Genomic DNA, 26252 nt, shown 5'->3' with positions numbered 1-26252 from the left:
ACCTGGCACTTCCTGTTGCCTCAGCAGACACACAGTGAGTAAGTGATGTAAGATAGATTAATCTTGACAACAGATCTAAAGTTGAAGCTGCTGCTTGTGAAGAAAGGGCTACGTGGTTGTAGATACTGTTCAAAACCAACTTGTCTACCTCAGAGTAGATAACTTGCCTGGCTGGACCAGCCCTAATGTCTACAGGAAGCCTCAAGCTGTCATGGGGGATTGTCAGAGAGGAGATGTCCCCAGAGGTGACATATGCAAATCAGGCTGAGCTGGACTTAAGTTACTCCACAGTGTGGGAAGCAATGGTTTTTAGGCTGCGCTGTGCCCTGGGAGCCTCCATCTTAGAAACAACTTTTGGCTGCACTCTGAAGGCAAGTGCATTGGTAGGGTGACTGTGCATTACATTTGAGTCTAGACACAACCACCTGTGCAGCACGACCCACAAGGCATAAACTGATACACAGTTTTTCCTTAAAAGTAAACATACCACCCAAAAACTCATTAAGATTTACGGAGAACATATGGGCACATGAGCATATTAAAGCCATATCAAGAAAATATGGCCTGAGGGCTTCTCAAATACAGCAGACTGACAGGAGGGTGACACCTTCACTCGGACCCCATACAGAGGACACTTAACACTTGCACGTCCATGGCCCCATCAACCTGACCTGCCATCTTCATGTGCACATCATACTCAGTTTGTCCATCAAGGGACTGGTAGGCAAAGAACTCCCAACCATCCATGGGGCTTTGGCTCAGTTTGGTCCTCACTGCTTGATGTGGTCCACTTGCACTGTAGTCTGTCTGTCTAGATCTGATCTTACACCTCACCTCCAAGGTCCTGCACCTTGCCTAAGCAGTCCTGTGTCTATGCATCTGGAATTCAGCAGCTCCCCAAACAGGTCTAACAGGTTATGTAACTGCCTGCAGGGACTCTATTTGTATCCGTGCCTCTGCCTCCACCAAGGCCTCCGTGGACTCTGTGGCCTCTTTAATTCCTTGTAGACACTCTGTACCCTACATATATCCACACAAATAGCTATAGTCACTGTGTGATATGCAATCTGAGAATTGATATTAGTCATTAAGCTTAGAGTAACAGAACATGTGCTCGCCTCAGTACCTTCTGACAGTGTAGAAAGACACATGTTTCTGTCATAGAGACACCACACTGTACTGTCCACCTGAGGAGCTGCCACTTCAAGTTTCTCAGGTAACAACTGAAGGGGATCAGCTACTGACTCCAGGACGCAACTGATTCATACTGCAGAACTAAGATCTCAGCAGCAAGAGCTGGGTAGGCAGAGACAGAGAGAGATGGCATCTTATTAGCTCAGAGAAGCCAGGTTATTGCTGCACTTAGCCATTTTTTTCCAGTTCAACACTGAACTTGCACAGTTCATCCCAAGGCTCAGACTCTTTTAATTTAAGCCCATTTCCTGTGCAACACATGGCCTCATGTCATTTCTTTATACAGTCAAAAGCCTTGCAAATGGCTTAGCTTTTCCTAACATGCTAATCCTGATTCCTTTTACATTTAATTCTTGGTATTAGGAACCGAGCTTTGCATTCTGTTAATCTTTAACCCTTGGATAAACACCACATCAATTAATTAAAACACCCATCTATCCATCTGTTCCTTTGTTCAACAAACTGTGGAACTACTACATGTGCATTACTGAGCAAAACCTGAGTCAGCACTCACGTTAGAGGCCCCTTTAGATTGCACTCTGTGATGCCCTCATCCCTTGCAGAACTGCCACAGAGGCTCCTGCTTCACAGATTCTTTCCTCAGGGCAGCTTCAATTACTCCATGCCATTCTCCAGGGTCACTGAGTATCCTGTCACTTAACCATTTAGCTGGCCAGCCGATGGTGATGGCACCCACAGACACTTAAGTCTAAGGCTCAACCTTTCATGTCTTGGGAATAGAGTATAAGAAGTATTGGCAGGCCAGGCAGAAGTTAACCCAGGAAAGGAGAAAGGGGTACCCCAAAAGAGTCTCTGGGCCTCTCTCCATTGGCTTTACTATCTCTCTCTCTCTCTCTCTCTCTCTCTCTCTCTCTCTCTCTCTCTCTCTCTTACTCTCTCTCTCTCTCTCTCTCTCTCTCTCTCTCTCTCTCTCTCTCTCACACACACACACACACACACACACACACACACATCCTTGTTTCTTCTTCGGCAGTACTTGGTTTCTTGTAAACACTATGTAAGCATCATACCACTGAGTTACATCTCCAGTGCACCCCCTCCCCGCCCCCTTTTTTCTGTCACAAGCCAGCACACTAATATGTTCAAGCTTTCACCGAATGTACTCTGCAGTCCAGGCTTAAACTTACAATTCTCCTGCCTCAGCCTCAAGAGTGCAGGTTTGACAGGCTTAGCTATTACAGCTCAGTATGCAAGAATTCCCGGCTGGCCTCCTTTCTATTTCTTGTAGCCTCCGAGTCTTAGTAGGCAGTGTAGCCTTTTAATCCACAGTAAGAGGAGAGCTAAGGAAGGTAGTCACTAAGGAAGGAAACAGCGTGCCATGACGAGTCTCACCCAGAAGCGTAACTGAAAGGACACATGCAGTCTGCAGGGCTCGGCTCACAGCACTAGAAGAAACGAAGCCCACACATACAACTGAGATATAAAATACATAGACTCCAGACTTCTGGCTTCATATGAAATAGCTTAGAGGTCTCACGACACAGTCCAAGTTCTCAGTACAGCAGGCAGCCCAGCTCCCCAAGAAGAAGTGTCCCGCCAGTTGCCCACGGGCCGCATCGCTTCCCCACGCACCTCAGCTGTGGTGTACAGACTTGGCTGTAGCTTAACTGTGAGGTCACCCTGCTTTAAAAGTAAAGAAACATTTCACAGATTTTTAATCTTCATCAAAATTAGAAGGGTAGAAGTAGTCCAAAAAAATGGAGACATGAGAGATAGTTTATCACATAGCATCTAAAACAGTTTGTCTTTGTTGAAAATCTTAAACTATGTAGATGTGAAATGAAATAGCACTGCCTGCCTCTTGTTAGTGTCTCAGAAACACTCACCAGATCACTGTGTGTTGACAAGACATGGGGTATCGAGCAGGAGGGCCTTAGAACAGCAGGGTGAGGAGAGAGAAGACAGGGATACCAGAGGCCTTGGTTTAGCTTGAGAGCCAGCTCCTGGCTTTGGACTCCACACTTGCACCCACAATTGTTTCCTTCCCTGCACACTTTAGAAAGATAGGTGCTTTTTCAAATCAGAAATCCTATGCAGAGTAAGATTGAAAAGCATAGCCTTAAAAATGTGGGCCACTGTGGCCTGGAGAGATGGCTCAGTGTGTAGGAACAGTGCAGAGTAGGCTGTCACAGCTGGGGTGGTGTGGGTGTATGCCTCGCCATCCAGAGGCCCTACTAACCTTCCTGCAGGACACAGGACAGCAGCTCCAGCACAGAACTCTCTGGGCGTGGATGTCAACAATGCTGATGCGGAGAAATTTGCTTAAAAAGGCGATTTATCCAAATGACTCAGAATTATTTTATTTTTCAGTGTAACAATTTTAAGCAGCTTTCAAAGTAACAGGTTACTTTTCATATATGCTTAGCCTCAGCTGACCATCCCTGCACTCAAGTCCTCTACCCCAGGCCCTCCGCACTGTTTGTAGCCTTCCACCCTCAGCATTCTCCTTCCCACTCTCATTTCCCACGTGCTCCCCTAAAACCACTTTCTCCCTTTCATGGGCCCCATTATAGCTTTTTAACCTTTACCCCCCCTCACTCCCACATGAATAAGAAAACAGGCTCTAGGATCCACGTAGGAGAGAAAACACTGGTCATTCTGATCCTGAGCTACTTTTTACCTAATACAATATTGTCCGATTCTATCCATTTTCCTATGCATTTTTAATTTAATTTTTATTTATATCTAAATTAAATTCCATTTAGGCTGATTCCGTGTAAAACAGAGGCCCTTTGGCTCTGAAAGGAGGAAATGAGAGCAGGGGACCAGAAGGCCAGCTGGGGGAGAGATGCCAGCGGCCTGTGAATTGAGTTGGTGCCTCAAGTGCTGTGGCTGGCAAGGGGTGGAGCTGGAAGACCCCTTTGCTGTTTTGGGGGTGAGACTGATGTGGCAGAAAGAGACCCGTGAAGAGTCTGGCTATGATCACTGGCATAGAGGATGTGGGCAGAAGCACACAGCCTGGGTTTAAGTTGGACTCCATGTGGCAGGGCAGCCTGTCGGAACCTGCCTTACTTAACAGGTTATGAGGTGAACATGAAGGCCAGGGGAAGCTGCGTGGAGGGCACAGGAAGTCTTCAGAGAGCGGCCGGAAGTGGAATGCAGCAGAGCCGTGGGAAGGCCATCACATTGGGATGGATCTACAGATGACAAGGGGAAACACGGTGGATGGACAGCTGGAACGTGTCGCCACTCAGGACAGCCCCGCCCCCCCCCCCCCCGGGAGGGAGGAACCAAAAGCAGGCAGTGCTGTGAGAACTGAGCAGACTGTGGTACCAAAGAACTATGTGACACAGCAGGTTTCTCTGGGCTCTGGAGAGCAAATGCAAACACTCACTGAGCTGAATGGGTGTTAAAAGCTGGGCCAGCCAGATGGAAGATAGAGTATGGCCTCAGGCTGAATGCACTTGGGGCCTGGGACTGGGAAGAGGGTACTGGCATGGGTTCGGAAAGGGATGGATGTGAACTTATGTTCAAGAAATTAGCAGCAGCACATTTATTCCTAAGATGGCCAGGCATCTGGCTTCAGTTCTTATGGTCCCTTTGGCTCCTGCTTTTGCAGTAAGGGACACCACCACACACATGGGGATAGGGCCAGGACACTTGGGAGATGGCTGAAGGACACACCTCTGACCGACCTTTGATTCTTAGCAAAGAGAAAGGAAAGCTTGCTCATCCATTTGTCTGCCCAGGACGTTGCACGGAGCTGACTCCTGGTTCTGTGCGGAGCTCTGCTTTCAGATCAGCAAATGCAATCTGTACTTTCAAACACTAGTGGTATTGTTCTCTCGCGGGATATTGGCTGCTGCTGGCCTGTGGGCGGCATTGCCAGTTTAAAAGGTGACGCTTAACATGAGTGACCTCACAGTGCCACGAGCCACTTAAAGATGGCACGTGGAGAGACGTGGCTAAAGTCTGTCTGTTTGTTTTTATTAGTTTCTTGGGGAAACCTTTCACATGAGAGTTTTAAAAAGTTTATCTAGAAAGGAGGGCATCCAGTGGGAGGAAAAGTGAAGCAGAGGAAAAGGGGAAGGAGAGAGGAAGAAGAAACCAAGGGGCAAAGTGTGAGGTAGAGAAATGCCAGCTTACATTCAAGTTCACTGCTGGGAGTGATCGCGCCAGGGCATGTGTGGGTCTTCTGTGGGTTGGTTTCTGGTCCAGCCTGCTTTGCATGAGGGTGCTCAAAATGATTCTGTGATTTAACAATATCTGCTAGGCAACTTTTGGTGGGTGACACAGATGAGAGCATCTTAATCCCCAACTTCAGCTCCCTAACTTTAAAAGAGGTCTAAGGAATTTTAATTAGAGATTCTATTTCTTGAGGTGCAACTTCTACATCCAGTTCTCTGGAAAAAGACTGGTTCATCTCCATTTCTTAAGTGGCAAGGAGTCGATTGAACACGACAATAGATGGAATCCTGTCACCGGAGGAGGCCAGAGGCCAGAAAGCTTAGTTTTACCCGGCACGGCTGCTTCAGTTGAGCCTGTCTCCCTGAAGGGCTGAAATGATGCAACAAGCACAAGCCAAAATAAACCCCACAGACAAACGCCCCCTGCTCAATAGTGTTCATCTGCACTGATGCCCTACTCAGCTGCATCCCCTCCGGCAGCTTCTGAACACACAGTTCCGGTACGGATGGTGTGGAGATAGATGGTCAGTCAAGGAGCCTGCCCAGAGCTGCTGAGGCCGACTTCTGGGAAGCATTCTGTTTAAAAGGAGGGAGAAGCTGACAGGAGAAGCTGCCTTCCGAGTGGCCAAAGGCAAGCAGGGAGGAGCCTGGCACCAATCAGGATTTCTGATGAAAACGACCAGCCCAAACATAAAGGAAAAGACAAACATGTCAGCTTTTAACTATCTCTAAACCTCAGGCACAGAAGAGAAGTCACAGATCCTCACTGTCATCTCTCTACCTTTTTTTTTTCCCTTCCAGAACAGGTGAGGCCAGAAGTTGGCCTGGCCAAAATGACAAATTTGAACAGAACGAATTGCGACTGTGTCATGTGAGTGACTAAATGCGGCTCGTGCCTGCACGTGATCAGTTGGTTCCTATTTATTTGTTCCTACATTTTAAGAAGTAAAACTTGTTTCCACACAGTCTGTGGCGCGTGACTGTAAGGCTGAGGCAGAAGGATAACAAGTTTGAGGCTAGCTTGAGAGGTACGCAACAGGACCTAGGCTCGGAAAAAGTTTTCCGACTCCATGGGGAAACTAGAGTGATCTTACAGCACACTGCGCAGCTGTCCAGGTGCATCTTACGCGGCCCCTCCCCACAGCACACTGCGCAGCTGTCCAGGTGCATCTTACGCGGCCCCTCCCCACAGCACACTGCGCAGCTGTCCAGGTGCATCTTACGCGGCCCCTCCCCTCCTTCCTCATGCTCTCACTGCTTCAGGATTTGATAAGATTTTTTTTTCCCTTCTTGGCTAAAATGCAAAAATCCCAAACAACACAAAGGAAATGAGACGTGGGTCTAAAGTTTCCCTCACTGCAGGGCTGGCCCCGCACCCCCCCTCCCCCCCGCCACTGCCACTGTACAGTGTTCCTCTCATCATCCATGTCTTAGAGGAGGAGGAGGAGGAGGAGGAGGTGGATGCTCTACATACTGGAAAGCTCCAATTAAAGACTAAAAATTAACTCACTTAAGAAAAGTAAAGGAAAAGAGCTTGTGATATGACCCCGCAGGTAAAAGCGCTGGCTGCCAAGCCCGGTGTGACTTGAGTTCAATTCCGGGAACCCATGTGGTGGAAGGAAAGAACCAAGTCCTGCAGGTTGTCCTTTGGCCTCCATGTGCGTTGCCCCCGATAAATAAGTTTAAGAAAAAAAAAAAAAAAAAAAAAAAAAAAGAATAACAAAAGTGAACTCTTCTAGAACCCATGCCTTCACTCTCACTTCCCTCCTTGCATAAAAACTGAATAAAGTTGACACTTTAAAAGAGAAAAAAAAAAAAAAAGTTGAGTTAGTGCATCCCACCGAAGAGTTAAGTTATAGTCCTATGACGCCAGCAACAAACACAAGTTATGACTTTCATGAAAACAGACAAAAATCCAGTTCGAAAATAAGGCCTCCCTCGTTGGACACCTGTGTACAGTCTTAACTTTGTCTTAATGAGACACTACTTATCTTCCAACTCTGAAAAAAATCAATAGTGGATCAATATGGATAAACATGCTGGCTGTGACCTTTTGTCCTCAGACACAGTTAGCAGCTGGGTTTAGTGCTGCTGGGATTTGCTCAGAGACCTGTAACAGTAAATAACGATTCATTTAAGAATATTTGTCTGCTTTGATTTAGTGAGTCTGGCAGGTGGCCGTGGCCTTTCGATGACATATGGCTTTGAGAAATTACATCAATAAATGCATACGATGCATCTTTTCTTCCAATTCATGCATCAAGTTAATTAGTAAAGAATCCCCAGTTTCATATTTTATAAGCAAATGTTCCCCAGTGCTGGGTGAAGAGAATATAGTGAAAAGACAAAGGGAAAATGAACCGAAAATGTTCTGTAAAAATTTTTATAGAATTATGGATTACCTAGACAGCAAGACAGAGACCAGAGATTTCTTGGGATCCAACAACCCAGGACAGTGATAGGCCTGTCCTGTCGAGATCAACAAGTTCTTCATTTCCAAGGTCAGGCACTTGAATAGGGAGTGAAAGAGGGAGCGAGTGTGCCAGTCTCCCCACTCGCGAACAGTGCTCGCCTTCCTGGTGTGCTGCCTGTAATGGGTGGGAGGTTCGGATGTCCTTCTGGATGATGTGAACCTAACTAAAAAGCCAGAGCTCTGTGCAAGCCGCTTCCCAGACACCCTTAATGTTTCATACTCAAAGATGTAGGACTAAGATTCTCACAGCCAAACTTGAGTGGGGGCTGAGCTCAGTCTGGAAATTTTGTTTTCATAGCTGGCTATTTTAATAATAGTCACTTTCTTTAGTGGCACAGCCATGGGGACTAGTCGGGAAGGGGAGGCTCAGAGGGAGAAGAAGGGCGAATATGAGTGAGACTGCCAACAAAAAAAAAACAACAACAAACATTAAAACATAAACTACAAAAGCTCAAATGTTAATGTTTATAAAAACTGTAATTACAAGGGAGGAAATAACCATTGAGATATAATATGAATAAATTAATAAAATAAAATAAAATAAAAACTGTAATTAAGTATATTATGTCTTAGGATTAGCTTCACAGAAAAACTTGCCTTTGGAGGTGGAAAGCCATTATGGTCTTGCAAATTACAGAACCCCATTAATTTGGTTCCCTGCATGGACCTTACAAGTCATACATAGAGTAAACCGGTTCCTGGCATATGGGTTATAGCATTGAACTCCCTAGAAATTGCTGCCGAGTGCTCTGTGAGGCTCCTGTTTGCCTCTTTGATCTTTTGGTAATAGAAGAAATGCCTTATTGAGAGGAAATTAAGTGCTATGCTTATTAAAACAAATAGATAAAATTTCTTTTAATATTGTATATTAAAAAATCTCACTTGCTTTTATATAATGACTTCATTCTTTAAGGCTGTAGATCTATTAAATTTCAGGGAGCAATATCTAGGTAAAGTGTGTCCCTTTCTGTTTGACTTTGACATTCTACCAGTGTGACACAGTTATAAATAGCTTCTCCACATAAATCAGTAAATACATCAAAATGAACAGTTGCAAATCATGACATATTAACATTGCAGTGTCAATGAGAAAGCCTTCAGCCATTTAACTAGCTAATTAGAATAAACTTTCAGTAGGAAGTGTCAAGAAAAGAGTCAGATGAATTTTTGGTCTGAATTGGGGTCTGCCTCCCCAATTCAAGGGAGTCCTTTGACACACTTTATAAGAGAAGCCAATAACACTCACTTCGAACAGTACTCATGTCTGCCCACACATGCCACGCACGACCCTGACAACCAGCAATCTCTCGTTGTCATAAGAAGAAAGCAAGTCTTGGTAATTTCCCGTCTTCAAAAGACCCCTTCACTCATTTAGCACCACTTCCTACTGCTGTTTCTAATTTCAAATCTCCAGTGCTCAAATGCAAAGATCCAAAGAAGCAGATGCAATAAAAGTTTAGAACGAAACAGAAGCAAACAGAAGCCAAAGAGTCCCTACCTTTTTTTTGTGAGTGCGGTGGCGACTGCACTTGAGGAAAAGGCTTTTCTTCAGGGAGATATGCAGGCTGGCTGTAATGACTGAGGGCCATGTCCAATTCAGAGTCCTTGCTCTTAAACAGGTTTCCAGGGTAACTACAGGTATAAGGCTGATTCACTGCCCAGGCCTGTTCCACATATATGCTGTTACCGGGCACAGCTTGGACATCACGACCACTGTAAGCTGGACTGTCTTCCAGATACGTGAGATAGTCAGTGACCTGCGTGTAGCAGTTGCTGCTAGCAGCTGGGCACACCTCATGTACTTCTGGCATACAGTAGTTCATTTTGCTACCTGGGTTCAGTTTCTACTTTACATATACACACGCTCTACGCATGCACCTGCCAACCCCTACACCCCGGAGCAGGGCATATACACCAAGAGCATACATCCATACACATGGAACAAGGAGACGAGATGAATAACCACCACCGGACCAGCAACCCAGACTGCCTGTCTCACTTCAGCATAGCACCCAATGTGCTAAAGCCTGGCTTGGATGCTGCATCTTTGAGCTCTGCTGCTGCTGCTGCTGCTGCTGCTGCTGCTGCTGCTGCTGCTGCTGCTGCAGTGTGGTGAAGAGCAGTCTTAGGACTACAAAGGTCTTAAGCTGTGTAGGCAGCTAATTCCTGGGGAAGATGGCAGGCAGGTAGAAATGGCCTCTACTCGGCTAGGACAGTGGCAGTGAAAAGGGGCTGTTCTGCTGAGGTCAGAAAGTTCGTTTTAGACACAGGTTTTAACCCCTTTCAACATAATTAGAAAATGATTACTCATTAATGCCCTTATGGTTGAAAACTTAAGCATGAAAATATTACAAAGACATCTTAGAAGAGAGCTTTGGGCACACAGACAATCCTAAAATCAATAATCTATTTACTAGTGTGAACCAGAGAAAAGCCACTAGTAATGAGCCTGGCAACTGGCTCTGGGATGTTAATCTAGTGCAAACGTTAGTATGTGATTCCGTCGGTGAGAATCAGCACCTGGCTTGCAATAGCCTGATCTGGCCATCTCCCAGTCATACTGGGTCTCATTGGCCGTATTTCCGAATGCTGCTGGGGAGTCCTGCGTCCTGATCTGTTCCTTGCAGCTGGTGAGTTTCTGCACTGTCAACACTGTCTGTACAAGACCTAAAACGTAACTAAACTTCTTTTATCCTCTGCTTGCAAGGGCATGGAGTGTGTGCCTGTACTCCATGTGAGAGACGTCCCCACGCACCAGCAGCTGTCCTGTCCTCTGTGTGCCCAGCCATGCTCTGATCAGTAGCTCCTGGGAAATCTTGGGGACATGGTTTACTTTCAAATCTGCCTTTGAAATTATTTTCCAGCTTTAATGTCATTTAAGTAGTATTTATATATTTGACATTTAAAAAACAGCGACCCAAGAGGGAAAATACATTTTTTTTTTGGTAAAATTGCAATGTCTTTAAATAAAGAAGTTAAATACTGGGTCAGAGCATCAGTGCTTGCTGAGAGGATGAGGGACAGTTTTCTTGAATGTATGTGTGATGTGTACAAGTGTTCTAGGCCATGGCATCCAGCTATGGGTTTCCTTCCTTCCTTCCAGAGACTTAGGCAGGAGCCACAGGCAGTGATGTTTATGCCCGGAGTATGACCCTTCTGGCATTTCTCTCCTGAGGACCCCAGTTCATGGTGATAAGATATGTTGTTCCAGTCATAAACTACAGCATGGGATTGAGTGACAGGGTCACACACAGTAGGAAGAAGGAAGGGAGATTATATTATCACCCAACAAACAGAGCATGGCAGATACAGACAAGGCTGAAGCCCTAGGTCATGGTCCCTGGCACTAGGGAAGCTTGGCACAGGTGCATTAAATGTACCAAGCCAGGTGAGCAACAGTGGCACAGCTCGTGAGTGGTAACATTTGTAAAGGGCCATTGACTTAGCTGATAAGTGAAAGATGATTTTAAGTGGGAGAAGAAACACAGGCCTACCTGGACGGATGGGTTGAAAGTAGACCCCTTGGAAAACCACAACCCATCCATAAAACACACAATAAGTACAGGAAGGCTCTCCAGTCCGGTCCGGTGTGCTTGGACCTGGGAAATGAACTACCATAATCCTCAACTGCAAAGAGCTACAGTTTCCATGAGGAACCAGGAGCACAGCTAGTGACATTAATAGTGTCTGTATATGCTGATCCCTCTAAAACAAATACGAGATTTATTTGCAAGCGTTTCTAGAAGCACATGCACATGCCATTACCGTTAGCATGTTCCTGCCCAACGTCAAAACATTTCATCAGAAGCAACGATTATTTTCAGCAAACTCCAAGAAAGAGGACCGAAGCCTTATGTTTGCTGTCTGATTACATTCATTTATCGCAAATTTCCCATGTGAAATCTTAGAATTAGCCTTTCATGCAGCCACTTTATTTCCCAGCAGCCCCGTGTGTTACGGCCTCTTCTACTTGGAGGTGTGCACCAGAGCTCTGATTTTGGGGTTGTATCCAGCACACTGTCAGCCTCTCTCTGTGTTTTACAGACAGCACAGATCCAAGCCACTTTGTACTTTCCACGGCCAGCAATGTTCTTCCAAAGCCACACCTAGAAGCCTCCAGGTGTCAATGAAAGACCCATGTGATCCTTCTCTGTAGTGGGATGGATGCACCGGGGGGGGGGGGGGGGGGGGGGAGAAAACAGCTCCAGCAAACTGCCCCCGCCTCACTTCTTTCTAAACAATCTGATTTCCTACTGAAAGCCACATGCATTTTTGATTGCATTTTAAAATGGCTGCATTCTCTTTGTGACCATTGACTAGGAAGAGACTCATCTCCTTATCCATCTTTTTTTTAAATTTTTTTTATTTTTAAGACAGCGTTCTCGGTGTAGACTTGGCTGTCCTGGACTTGCTTTGTAGACCAGGCTGGCCTTGAACTCACAGAGATCCACCCACCTCTGCCTCCCCAAGTGCTGGGATTATAGGTGCCCAGTTCCTCATCTATGTTTTAAAACCATTATTATTATTATTGCTGTTGTTGTTATTGTTATTATTATTAATTTAGTAGACGAAGGAACAGGTTTTGTTGTGTTATCCTCTTTACACACGTCACACTGTGTCCTTATTCACACTTAGTGTCCTTCATCACCCCCCCCCCCCACCCACACTTCCTGGTTCCTTTGCTTCTGTTTTCATGCCACAAGTATATTCCTCCCTCACCCTCACTTTAGGCCTCTTCCTGCCCTCTTTTTCCTTCCATGCCACTCCGCACATTATTTTTAATTACGTGTGTCTGTGTGTGTGTGAGTGCTGGTGTTGGCCCTTGCGGGTCAGAGCATCGGATTCTCCTGGAGCTGGAGTTTCAGCTGAGTGTTGTGAAGCACAGGAGCGGGCACTGGGAATTGCACTGAGGTCCTCTGCAAGAGCAGCATGCACTCTCCACCACCTGGCCACCTCCCCAGCCCCTTAGTGTAACTTGTATGTTTTATAAGGATTAGGACTAGCCTCTTGTGAATGCTTTTCTCACAACGGGCAGGGACACTTATAAAGATGCTGGTGACTCTAAATGCTTGGGGCAGAGCTACACACTGAACAGGAACCGATGGCGCCAGCTACCGGTGACGGAATGGGTTTGCCTGTCTATGAGGTGACACTGTAGTCTGCCCAAGCCATGTGTTACGATTCAAGATGACGCTTTACTGGAGATTCCTAAACTAGCAATGGACTAGCTATTCAGTCACTTGAGAAACATAAGTGTCTGATAAACTGGGGAGAGCCTTCATATCAATCACTAGAAGTATGTCAGTCCATGGTGATTGCTTTTCAAATACACTTGCATATGGAACTCAACTGTGAAATGTTTAAACTTGGATACCCACATGTCTCTGCAGAAAATCGGATTCCGTCAACAATGGCGAAACCTTACCATCAAGAATTTTGAAACAGGGTTTCACTGCAAATCCCTGGCTGGTCTCTAGCTCATAATCTTCCTGCCTTGGTCTCCTGAGGGCTGGGATTCCAGCGTGTGAGCCTCAAGGTCCCTAAAGTGCTCCAGGCTACTCACACTGGGAGCAGAGTTGGAGTCCTGCATGTAGCCATGCATAGGGCATCCTGTCATCTTTCTCCCTCTTCAATTTCATGATGAACTTCTGTTAGTTCCTAAAACGCTGCCCCCCACCCCAAAGCTGGCATTGCATCCTTTGAGTTCCCAGGCATAGTGAAGAGACAGCTCAAGGGGACATACCATGAAAGAACAAAGTTAAACAAAGTGTAATGGATTTGATATGTGGGCGTTAGGGAGCACCTGCCTCATGGACCACAGACAGAGGAGGGTACCTATGAGCTGGCCTTGGGTAGAAGAGGCAGGCTATAAGCTGACCAGGGACAGAAGAATATATCTGAGCACCATGGGCAGAAGGGGCCACCTGTGATTTGACCAGGGGTAGAAAGAGGCCACCCATGAGCTGGCTTCTTAAAAGGTGTGTAGGTCCTCCAAATGAGCCAGCTGCACAGAAGGCCTCACAGCTAAACTTGCAATGGCATGTTCTGAAAATGGATGAACCAAACTAAAGCAACCCACTTGTCAGGGGCTCCTGCCTTCTGCTTTAAGGACAGATCTTACTTTCAGCTGTAGTCGTAGATACTCCAAATCCTATTTGTGCATATGGCTCCTGGGGAAAAAATAATATGTGCCAGTCTCCCTTGTGCCTAGATGTTTCTCAAATTCTGGCCAACGGGTTGTGATTAAGTGGTACAAACCATTTCTAGGAAACCCAAAGCACAACATGAAAGAAAACAGGTGCATATAACGTTTATTCCTTTGTCTAGTGTAATGTCTTTCAACAATGTGTAGGTGATGAACGGAGTCTTAGCTACCACTTCGGTCACTGAGGATGGTGGATAAATGACAGGAAAGCATCTAGGTTGTTCAAATCCACAACACTGCCTCATTGCACTATACTGACAATGTCTGGGAATTTTTTTTTCCTCACAAGAGAAATAGACTTACTGCTGTCATAGTTTCTTTGTTCACAATAGAGGCATAAGTATTTTTGCCTTATTTTAGAGATTAGGAAACTTACTAAAGTGAAAGCGAACAGTGTCGGATGCAGTCAGAAGCCAAGGCCTACACATGACAATAATGACTGTCACAAATCAGCTCCATTCTCCTAGTCCCATAGAGCAGTGACAGGACCAGTCTCACCCTCTGAGTATGGAAAGATTAGAATGATAGGTGAGATTTGGGTGGGTATCTATCGTGTTTATTACACTTTCTGAGCACACTTACTTGCTCTGTGATGTCTGGAATATTCTAGCACATGGCTTTTGAAATTTAGGACTCCAAGGTGGGCATAATGGCCTGTGCCTATGGATCTGGCCTCTGGGAGGCTGAGGCACGACCAGTGGTTTCTACTCCAAGAGATCAAGACCAGCCTGGGCAATATAATGTGACCCTATCCAAAAGAGGAGGAAGAGGAAGAGCAGCAGAAAGTGGGGAGGTGGGAGACAGGGGGAGTGGGTGCAGAGAGAGACCTTATTGTGAAACTAGAGTCCCTGACTCTGTTCATCTTGAGCTGGAAGGTAGCTCAATGCAGTGGCTTAGCATGTGGGAGACCTGAGTCTGATGCCTGGTAACTAACACACACAAACACATGCACGCATGCACGCACGCACGCACGCACACGGGGGAGGGGCAGGGCACCACTTTAGTCCATCTGGAGTAAGGCTAAGCTTCTGGAAGTCTGAGGCCACCCCCTCTTAAAGTGCCTCCCCCCCAACAAGCACTTCAGCCACACTGGGAAGCTGGGGAAGTAGAGCCCTCTCGTGGGCTTCTCTGGGTTCTAAGATCTTACAATCGGAGTTTTGGAGCCATGCATTCTAAATGTGCTTCACTTACCTGTGGGCAAACAGAATCTTGTAGAATTAAACCACAAGGTAATATCCATGGGGAGAGTCAGTTTAAGGAAGAGGCAGGCAGGACCCTCAGGGGAACAGGCCAGTGGGGCCGCATAACACGGCAGGCAGGAAGCCTGAGAACGCAGACCCCTGGAAACAGAGCAGGCCAGAAGCAGGGCTGCTTTGATGGCTCTGGTCTTTCTCCTGCAGGCAAGGCTTTTACCTTCCTAAGTGGGCCTGGCATATTAGATGTGAAGAATTACTGAGGAGGAAGGGACTGAGCTCAGGCATGGTCTACCTGTCTCACTTCAGGATTTCCAAGTTATAGAAAATCTGAGCCACTTGGAGAAAGGCTTTTAGTCCCTCAGCCCTCGGTGTGTTTAATCAGCACAACCCATACTGCTTTGACAGCCACACTGTTATCAGTGCTCAATGAACATCAGGTCCACAGTGGTCAAATGCTTTGCCGTGGCTCTGTCCAATAGTGTCCCCTGAGAGATGGCTTGAAGAAGAAGCAACAGAGAGCTTCGGCGGTCAAGTTAGTGTGGGAAAGCAAGGCTCTGTGTGTTTCCTTCTTGGAGGTTCACATGTGAAAACCTACTAGGCTGTGGCAGCATTTTACACACACACACACACACACACACACACACACACACACACACAGTGATCTGATGTCTGTTATAGATGCTCCAAACCTAGACTCATGCTCTGCTGGGCTGTATGCTGGGGGTGGACCCAAATGTGCGGAAACAGGTATTGCCTGGAAGTAGTGTGCACTTCTGAAATTACATGTGAGAGAACATAGAGAGGACCAAGGAGGAGAGCTCCTGGCCTGAAGGGGATGTTCCCAAGGGTCCCCAAGACTAGGCTGTGCCTTTGGGATCTCAGACTAAGTCTGTTTTGGCATGAAAAAGCTCACAGCTATTTCCTTTAGAACATATTGTACTGTGAATTTGTTTCTCTCTCTCTCCCTTCCTCTTTCCCTCCCTCCCTCCCTACCCCCCCTCCTGCTCTTGGTGTTCAATAAAAGCTTTTTGATAACTCTATCTTGTTACAACTTCACAAAAGGGTAGCAAAGGAAGGCTGGCTCACAATCCTTCACAAAACAAAATGTACATTTAAAAAAATGTGCATGAGAGAGCGACAGAGCGGCTAACTTCTGGAGAGGGAATGTGTTGATGAAGCACAGAGGAACACTGAAATGGGGACAAGACACTCTGGGGCCGCACCGATGTGAGCAGCCTGACTGGGGGAACAGCAAATGAGGAATGGGGTAGGTGGCTGGGAGGGGGGCGTTCGTGCCCTTCTCCATCCTGTCTTAGAGGTTCAGACTGTCCTACTTCCTGAAGGTAGGACGATGACCTTAGCATGACCCTAGTGCAGTCATGCTAAGGCCCCTTCACCTCCTTCGCTGTGGCCTTTCGCTAGGGGAGTCAATAAAAGAAAGCAGCCTTTGCGCTTTCGATAGGAGTGAAAACCAGATGCCAAAGCTCTTTGATGTTGAATGGTGGCTCCTGGACCAGCAAGCAGCATCTTTAGATGTTTCTTAGAAATGCAAAACTCAGCTCTGGCCTGGTGGACCCCAAATGCTGTGGGTGCCTGTGTAAGCCATATCCCATCCTGATGCTGGCTAAAGTTTGAGAACCCCAAACAGCATGTGTCCTCGAAGGTGGTTCCTGTCCCCTTCTGCAGCCTCACTGGCTGCTCTGTTGAGCCCAGGATTCTCAGAGCTTCTTTTATGTGGTCCATTTTCCTTTTTTTCCTGCTCTTGGCTGATGCACTGGCTTTGCGTTTTGTCTGAAAGTCATTGGACCTAATTAATCTAGGGGCAAAAAAAAAAAAAAAAAAAAAAAAAAAAAAATTCACACTTCCTCTGGCCAGCTCAGCTCAGTTTTCCTGGCCTACAACTTGGTTTTAGGAGATCTGGTCCGTTCAGTAAGACAATGCTTAGAGAACAAACTGTCATTGTCTCTCAGTAAGGCTCTGTTAAGGAGAAATGGTTTCCAGCATCTTCCTTTTTTTTTTAAAAAAAAAACACAATGTAACTGTATGGATACTTGGCTTGCACCAGCCTTCCATAGCTACCACTCAAGGGTGACTGAGACATTTCCCTACCATCCTGTCCTTCCTCATGGGTTTCCTGTGTCTGATTAGTTCTTTTTAGCTTTCTCCAAAGGATGGTCTGCTCCTTCTGCTAGCCTTTCATTTGGGGGAGGTGCTGCAGGGTTTACTCTTAGCCCATGCTGACCCAGAGCGTACTATGTAGTCCAGGCTAGCCTCAAACCCATGATGATCTTCCCACCTTAGCCTCTCCAGTGATTTCAGGTGTGAACCACAACACCTGACACTCTGCTTGGCTTTTGAAATTCGTGAGCTTCTGGAGTCTTCCTTCATGACTTTCTGGCTACTTAAATCCTCAGCTGGTGACGCCATCAATGCCTGCAGCTTCTAACTACTGTCCTGTGAGTTGGTGGTGATCTGTGTGTGCTCACCAGGCCTGCTGTCCAGCCATCCCTCAAGCACTTCTTCCCCGACATCTCCAAGAGACCTCACACACCAAGACCATACTCTGTGTGTGCTTCTATACGGCTCGATATTTATTTAACCTTCGCAGGGATCCCTTAGTGCATCATTGATTGTGGATATGTTTTTTAGTAGATGAAAAATAATCAACTGTATGAAGTGGCACAGCAAGCAAGCTGCAGACTCAGGGTTCTAACTCAGATCCTCTTGAGGAGAAGCTGTGTGCTGGGACTTTTCCTGATGTCTTCATTTCTTATCAGCATTGATGTAACATTGCCGCAAAGGGTGCTAGCTGTTCTCTGCTGCCCCTATCTCAACTAAATGTGTCACTGCTCCTGAAAAAGCTGAAAACAGATCTACCACAAGATCCAGCTACACCATGCTTGGGCATATACTCAGAGGACTCTACATTCTACCTAAAGAGATATTCATATTCACTGCAACTCTATGAAAGGCAGATGGAAATAGCCTAGATGTCCTGGTGACCGTTGGATGAAAACATGGTACATTTACACAGTGAAATATTATTCAGCTGTTAAGAAAAACAGACTTAAGACATTTTTCAGGGAAATAGATGGATCCAGAAATACTCATCTGAGTGAGGTAACCTAGAGCCAGAAAGACAAACGGTGCATGTTTTCACTTACCTGTGGACTTAAACTTTAGATGTGTGTGTGTGTGTGTGTTTCTTTAACAATTATCACAGAGGTTAGTTAGCAAGTAAGGGGCCAGGGGAATGAAGGGGATCTCAAGAAAGAAGAAATAGAATATAGTCTTACAAAGGGATAAAGGGGAAAGTAGAATGGAAGGATTGATAGGGAGATGAGACAGGGTGAAGAGGGGAATAGGAGAGGAACAAGTAACACTAACCATCTTTGAAGAGCCACATGGAAGCCTACTACTGCAGACATTTCCTAAAACACATACACATATAGAAGAAATTTAAATGGAGTTATGATACTCTGACTACACATCTTATGAAAATGCCCACTGCCAGGAATGGGTTACATATTTTTGAGTCATTCAACAAAGGAGTACCACAGAAATGACCGCCCCCCAAACATTACAAGCTATTGCCAATGCTGTTGGTTACCCACTACAACCTGACAGTAAGGCTCTACTGGTAAAAACACCACTTACTTATGTCATTGAACACAGAATAATCAAGCTGGTGCCCAATGTGAAGCTTCATCCATACTGATTAGTGCTTATGGTGCTAGAAGATACTAGGCATGGCACTGGAAAAGTAATCATCACTTTCACAAACTCTGCAACCCATAACAGCGACCTGCCTGTAAGATGAACTGGTACAATAGTGGCATAAGTGTTATGGGAATAACCAATGACTTTTTGGTTGGATTTAAGGCCTCATTCCTGACAATGCCAAAGTGGCTAAGGATCTGAGATGAGATAGGTCATGGGCCCTAGGTGAAAAACTACTTTTATTGCTCTACTAAATGAACATAGCAATAAAATGACTTTAAGCCATCTATTGCTATACCCATAGACCAGTGCATTGCTTAACCCACATCAGAGAAACTTAAAGTAATACTGTTGTACCAGGTATGTAGTCACCTATCCTGTTTGGTTGCCCTTTTTCTTTTCTTTAGTCTCCTTCTCCTCCCAAATAGTTTTCCCTCTATTTGATGTATGTATGTATGTATGTATGTATGTATGTATGTATGTAATGTATGTTCAGATATTTATTTATATATAAGTCTAGGTTCCACATATGAGAGAAAATGTGACTTTTTTCTTTCTAGGGCTTGGCTATTTCACTGACCATGATGATTATGATCCTCAGTTTCCATTTCCCTATAAATGTCATAATTGTATTATTCTTTATGGCTGAATAAAACTCCACTGTGTATAGATGTCACATTTTCTTGAGTGCTCCACTTAAGTCCCTTATAGAAGAATGCATTACATTCACATATAAAATTTTCAAAGTTAAATTAATTAAAAAATGAAAAAAGGTGTATAATGGTCAAGGAAAACATCTGATGTTGACTTCTTGTCTCCATTTGTGTACTCACGCGCACGCGCGCGCGCGCGCACACACACACACACACCCTAATGAACAGGAAGCAGGATTTGCATACTGAATACTTCAAGTGTCAAGTAAGTGAGAAGTGAAATGAAATTTGTTCTTTTTTCTATAGATTTAAATGGAATTGATATTTTAATGGCACAAAACCTATAAAAGTTGAACACCCTGGGCTGTAGTTTAGTGGCAGAGTACTTGTCTGGCACATATGGTCCTTTGGGCTCATTGTCTAGCATGCAAGTTGCTCTGGGAGTAAACTCTAGCACACAAAAATTTAAGACATCCAAAAAACACACATAAAAATTAAGAATAACCTCAGGGTACCATGTGAGGTTCTGATCCATGCACCACTATCACTATTTGACATATGTATCTTGTTTAAGAAACTAATGTTGTTTTTGTTTTTAAACAACACAAGAATGTTCTTCATTCTCACGGAATGTCAGAAAGACAATAGAATTTTCATCATTTCCCAGTGTTCAAAAGACTTACTTCTGACTGATAGCCCATACTGCATGTGTGTCTCCATTAGCTGGAACTTCAACATGTGCTACAGCTCTGAAGACTTAGCAGACACGCAAGCTAGAATTGTTGGGTAAAAATCAAGACAATTTCACAGTGCCTGGTGTTGGCAACAGCCGTGTTATGAAGCCACAATAAATCAGACACAACTCTGAAGCACTTTACTGCTATTCTATGAAGTTGTAAAGAAACAGAGTCCAGCTTGCTGGGGAATGGAGAACGGGCTACAGTTGAAGCAGTATTTGAAGAGGGAATGGTAGAGAATTTATTGTGTGAATTTTTAAAAATATAGGAACACCAATGTGGACATATTAAAGTAATACAATTTATACTATAAATGTATCCAATTTTCATTTGTCAGTGAGATCTTGTAGAGAGAGACCGGTGACCCATAACAACTAAATGAAGCATGTAACCCTGCGCTCTTGGCTAGCAAGCAGGGCTGGAATAAAGGACGACTGGTGGAGGCAGTTTACTAAACTCTGCAGATGCAGGTCCTCTCTCCAGCTTAGTCACATGTCCCTTCATGGAGTGGGAAGAGGGGAGGGTGTGACATCTGAATAAAGTCTGTCAATTGAAAGTAGTTTGCGCTAGAGTCAAATTTCCTGATCTTGTAATTATACCAGGGTCACCTAAGAGAATTCCTGTTGTTTTCAGGAGAAGCGTTTCATTAAGAGGTATGAATTTTTTTTAACTTTCCGTAAGTGGTTCTGTGAAACAATAATGCTAGGTAACATACAAATAGTACTTTCAGCCACACACACACAAAGACAAAGTGAATGGGGTGGAATGGTAGCTGTAGGTGCAAATTGTATAGGTAAGGTCACAGTTACCATAAAAAAGATAACAAAAGCAACCCAGGGAGATCGTCAAAAAATCATGCAACTTAAATTAAAGGACAAATTGAGGGGGAATGTGCACAAGAATCAGCTTTTGTATCTTAAAAAATGTCACTGCTCTGAAAGACAGAAAACCAATTCCCAAAGTAGTAGACAATATATACCCAATATAACAGTAAGTGAAAACAAATGGCTTTTGAGTTGTTGGAGAAAACCATGGGTCAGCTTAGTGAGGTGACACTCGGCTTTTGGTAGTGAGCTCTTTTGACTGATTGTGACCACTTTTTCTCCCAGTTCTTTGTTGGGGGAAAAAAGACACAGGTACAGAATAGACCCTCCAAAGAAAGTTAGGATTGAGTATCAGACCTATGAGCATCAAGGACAAGAGGAAGGCACTGTACCGCCAGACTGCTCATGAATATTAAGTGAGATGAATCCATATCAGATATCTATCTCCATAGAAACCTATCTGGTCGAAAGTGCTACAGAGATTAACATGTATTTTTCCCTTTTCTAAAGGGCAGTGGATCCTACCTACATGAATTTTGACCTTTACTTTTATATCTGAGGCTTATTATAAGGAGTTCTTTGCAGAGCTAGTCAAACAAAGAGCCCAGTAAATACCTCTTCATTAGTGCTAAGGTTTAACTTAAAATAGTTATGGCCTTTAGAGCTACAGATTGTGGGACAACTGTGAGGAATTGGGGGTGAAACCTGCCATTCATAGAATATTGCCATCTAGATGAGCAAGCCATCAGCACGCACATGATATTTGGAGCCAAATGCCAAGTGACTTAATAACAGAGCTGTTTGAGTTAGGCAGTCCGGTTTTCAGGCTAGTGCTGCATTTTAAGAGGCAGTGGTGTTTAATAAAGTCAATCTCCTTGCATACGTACATACTGACAGATGGCCCAGGGACAGGCCTCTGCCAAAGCTCATAATCCTGGGTCAGGACAATGCCTTGGACAATGAGTGACCTTGGGCCATGGGCTTTCTGACTGTCATCTTATTTCCAAGCTCATCTAGTTTGGGGTTTCTGGCACCTTGAGCAGGCTTGTGTCAAGTAGGCAAAATATATCTGGACCTGAAAGGGTCATCTGTAAATGCAGCTCTCCATCAGAACCAGCCACAAACAGTCACAGGAGTCAAGGGCCGTCCTGAAGACAAGACAAGCCACCAGTCATTTGTGGTACCACCTTTGGTTATGATCTCTGCGTCTCTGGGATATTCTAACCCAAACGTCTGTCCAGAAGCATCTGGCGATACCTTCAGGGAGGGGGAGCTATTATGGGATTTACACATACTTTCAGAAACTTCCAACAGAACAGAAAAGTGGGGCTGGAGAGCCTGAAGGTTTCTGGGTCACTGGAGAGAAGTGTCCAGAGGGAAATAAGGTCACTGAAAGAGATGGCATGAGACCCTTGATTTTCTAGTCCAGGTTGAACTGTGTTCTCTGTCTGCACAGAGATCACAGGTTGGAGTTTTCTGGCCAGTGTTGATTTAACATATTCAGGCCTGTTTTCCTACAAGTGGAAATATGGTTTCAGTATTGACAAAATTACCTTAACAGTGACATGTCGATCCTTGCACTTTATTTGCCATCAATTAATCTCTATGCTCTTTGTTGAAGAAAGGGCTTTTATTTATCCAAATGCTAAGTGGCTGGCTTCAGAGCCAGGAACCAATACATGATGGATGGCCCCACACTTCCCAAGTATTGGTTGGGTGCTGTGGAAGCTGGGGATTTTCAGGCTCTCTTTACAGCCTGTGATCAGTATGCCATTCATACATTTGTCTAAATTTGACTGGAATGCCATTGTAGTTTCAATCTATGTCAGAAATGGCAGGTAACGCATGTCTTCAGAATGCTTTGTCACAATTAGTCATGTATTTGTCTCTGACTTTGAGAACTACCTGTAGAATGTGTCAAGGGCTATGGCTTCTGTATTTATGTTTCCCTATCCATAGCAGAGCTGGTTCAAGTCAGTGTGGCTTTAGTAGCTATTCTCCCTTGAGTGTTTGGCATTCCTAACACCCACACTATTTCTCATGGTCTTTCCGAGCCTTGTCAGAGGGGTAAAACTTTCATCTACTGGTCAGTCTCCATAACACCATTCAAGAGTTTATTTTTATCAAAAACTCTCCACTTTTCAGATAATAAAATGGAGATCAGAAAGGCTAAGCACCTTGCCTAAAGCTTTACCAGTGTTAAGTGGCAGAAGCAGAAAGACGTGCCCAGACTGTGCAATCGGAGGCACGTGGGAACCCAGTGTCTCCATCATGGTGGATGGGACCCCTTGCACCTCTGCCTCAGCTGATGCCTGTGGTATTCTGCTATACCAAGTTCTCTGCTTAGGACCCCCCAGGACAGGGCGATCTCAGTGAGATCTGACACTTGCCTAAGTCAGCTGCTGCATATCTTTGGTGATTTTTTTCATTCAAGGTTTAAAAAATTTTAAAGCCTTGCAAAACATACTTTGGCTGTTACTATGAACTCTGTCAATCATTTGTGTCCCTGCTTTACCCCTGATGTGATGATTTGTTGTGCTTTATTCATTTACTGTAATCTCAGTGCATATGCTCTGCATGGTAACTTGAGGTCAGAAAGAGTAACAGAAACCAGAAAGGCTCCAAGATTAGAAGATAATTTATACCCCAAGAACAGTATTCACTCTATTAAATTCTAGACATTATATCAAGGGGTTTACTCATATTCTCCTTTATCTAGACAGAAATTCGAAAGGTCATGCGATCGCATTGCTCTAATCTGTGGATCAGAATGTCTCAAAGCTTAGCTCTGAGCTTGTGTGTCAGAAAGCAAGACGTCAACTTAAAAGACATCCTGCTTTGAAAACATAGACTCTTGCTACTAAGACATCATCTAAGATATTCATGATACAGATGGAGAGATCTGTGAGCCCACTTGTATGTAGATGAAGACTGGCACCATTGTTCCTCCATGCTTTTTCTTCCCCTGAGGGAGTTCCAGATATACGGTTGGTGTATTGGGGAGCTAGTCCCCATACGTTAGGACAACTACGCAGACTCTCAAAGGCACAAGGTGGGTCACACTGTTAACGCATGTTCCGCTGTATTAGATACTCCTAGAGTACAGTTCCAAAATACATTAAAATTTTTTTTTAATGAATGTCTTAGATACACTTTGGTTTACTTAAACATGCCTTCATGGATGGAAAGATTTAGACTGTTTTCAATTGATTAATCACAAGACCAAAGTGTGAAGAGTTGAACATGTGGGCCCTTGTACAAGTGTTCCTGAGGGGCAGGGTATCATAAGAGGGACAGAGGGACCAGACCTGCCTCTCTCCATATTACAGACAGAGCTACGATGGCCTTGGGAAGCCCACAGTGGTCCATCTACGGCTCTGTGCTGCATCTCACTGAGAAGTGGAGTTGAATGGGCCTTGACTGCTGTTTCCTTTCCTTCTACATTGCCAGGTCCAGTTTATATTTACTCCCGTTCATGCTAATTGGTACCTTGCCCTTTTCTAGTTCTGCTCCTAGCTCCTCATGGAGTATGTTCCTGCCTTTGAAGTACGAAGCCACACAGCTCCCTTGTGCATGTCAGAAACTGCGCCGCTATCATCATGTTGGTCACCAATGCTCCTGGCCTGAGGTTTATGAATCACTTCTTTATTCAGTGGGACTGAGTACCATGGTTTAGGTAGGACACAGTGGACAGCAGAGGCAGATGGACCAGCTGGTGGGACCTGTGTAAGGGCTGAGCTGGGTAGCCCCTTACCTTCTCAATACTAACTCACTTGATAATGTCTTTGGGCTTCATTTAAGGACAAAGACAGTCCTTAAGTACTGAAAGGGTGTGTGTCTATCTTGAAGGATGGCAAAGCACACAGGGGCTTGTTTTTATGTCTCTGACTTTCAGGGCACTTGGTTATCTTGGTGAATGGGAGCTGTATATTATTTGAAGTGTCACTGTCAATTTGAGTCACCTGTTCTCTATGAAGCTCACAGATTAATAGTCTGCCCCTTTGCTGACATAAGATATTGTTTAAATTTTATTATTTAAAAATTACTTTAAATTGTCTAAGCCTTGGGGGCTGGTTTAATAAATGATATTCTTGGTACAAGAAAGAATAATCTATTGCCAATAAATGTCAGTATTCAGTAGAATATTTTAATGGCAAGGGAAAATGCTGACAACGTATTGCTAAACATTAGAAACTGGTCACAAATGATGTGCCTCAGATGACCCAAGCTCGTAAAAAAATAGATAGAAAAGAGAGAACTGAAATGTGAGAAAAATTATAATAATGTTTGTCCTTGGTAGATGGGACAAAAATTATTTTTAAAAATTATTTGTAATTTTACAACTTACTGAAATTTTCACTTTCCCCTGCAAAATCATATAGAACATTTCGAATGAAAGAAAATGGCACGTTGCATTTTTCTGAGTATTCTCTTCATCCTGGAACTCTGAGATTCATCTGTTTTTTACATCATGCATGGTGCAGTTTTACAGAGAAATTACAGTGGCATCATTAGACTGGTGCTGTCCTCCCGGCAGTGTCCAGGGAGGTGGCTTAGCTCAGTCTGTCCTCCCAGCAGCTCCCATGCCTCCTTCCAGAAAGTTCCTGATGTTATGGAGGCCCCACCTTGGGGGTTCAGACTGTTGAGGCCTAGCTCTGAAGAGTCACCTCCCTATCTGTGACCAACCCTCTGGGCCTTGCTGAACTCTGGTTTCCAACAGAAGTTTAGGAGTAGGAAGAGGAGAGAAGCCTTAGAGTAATTTCAGAGAGGGTCCGAGTTCCAATCCTGCACCAGGAGCTTTCCAAGAGGGATCTGTCACCCAGTGAAGTGTTACCAAGGGGAATGAGTGAGCATGTTCTCAGGACCAAAGTGACTCCCCAAGACTGGATTGCCAGCTGTCTCAGAGGACAGCAGGGACTGGAGAGACAGGCACATCTCTGAGTATCCACCAGGTGGCAGGACCTTTCCTGCCCCAAGTCCTTACGAGTATCTGAAAACTTGGGGGATACTCTGTTCTCAGAGTTACTAGAATGGATGGTTGAAATGCAGATTCTGGGGTTTGGGCCATCTCTAGGCACTCCAACTCAAAGGTCTAACTGGGC

General features: G+C 44.8%; 1 protein-coding gene across 15 annotated transcripts in view; it reads right to left on the bottom strand.

The window, feature by feature from the left end:
* Positions 1 to 26252, bottom strand: part of Thrb (thyroid hormone receptor beta) — a 327017-nt gene that overhangs the window by 30446 nt on the left and 270319 nt on the right. The window contains exon 1 of one of the 15 annotated variants that reach the window (XM_051140249.1): positions 9314 to 9786. The exons of the other annotated variants lie outside the window; for them this stretch is intronic. Within the exon in view, the coding sequence (XP_050996206.1) occupies positions 9314 to 9638 (325 nt within the window). The 5' untranslated portion in view covers positions 9639 to 9786. Of the gene's footprint in view, positions 1 to 9313; positions 9787 to 26252 lie in introns of those variants that run through there. 15 annotated transcript variants of the gene reach the window in all.

The sequence above is a fragment of the Acomys russatus genome, chromosome 3 (assembly GCF_903995435.1).
Source record: "Acomys russatus chromosome 3, mAcoRus1.1, whole genome shotgun sequence".
Lineage (NCBI taxonomy): Eukaryota > Metazoa > Chordata > Mammalia > Rodentia > Muridae > Acomys > Acomys russatus.
Note: the sequence above shows the minus strand (reverse complement) of the source record. Positions and strands in the feature narration are given on the sequence as shown.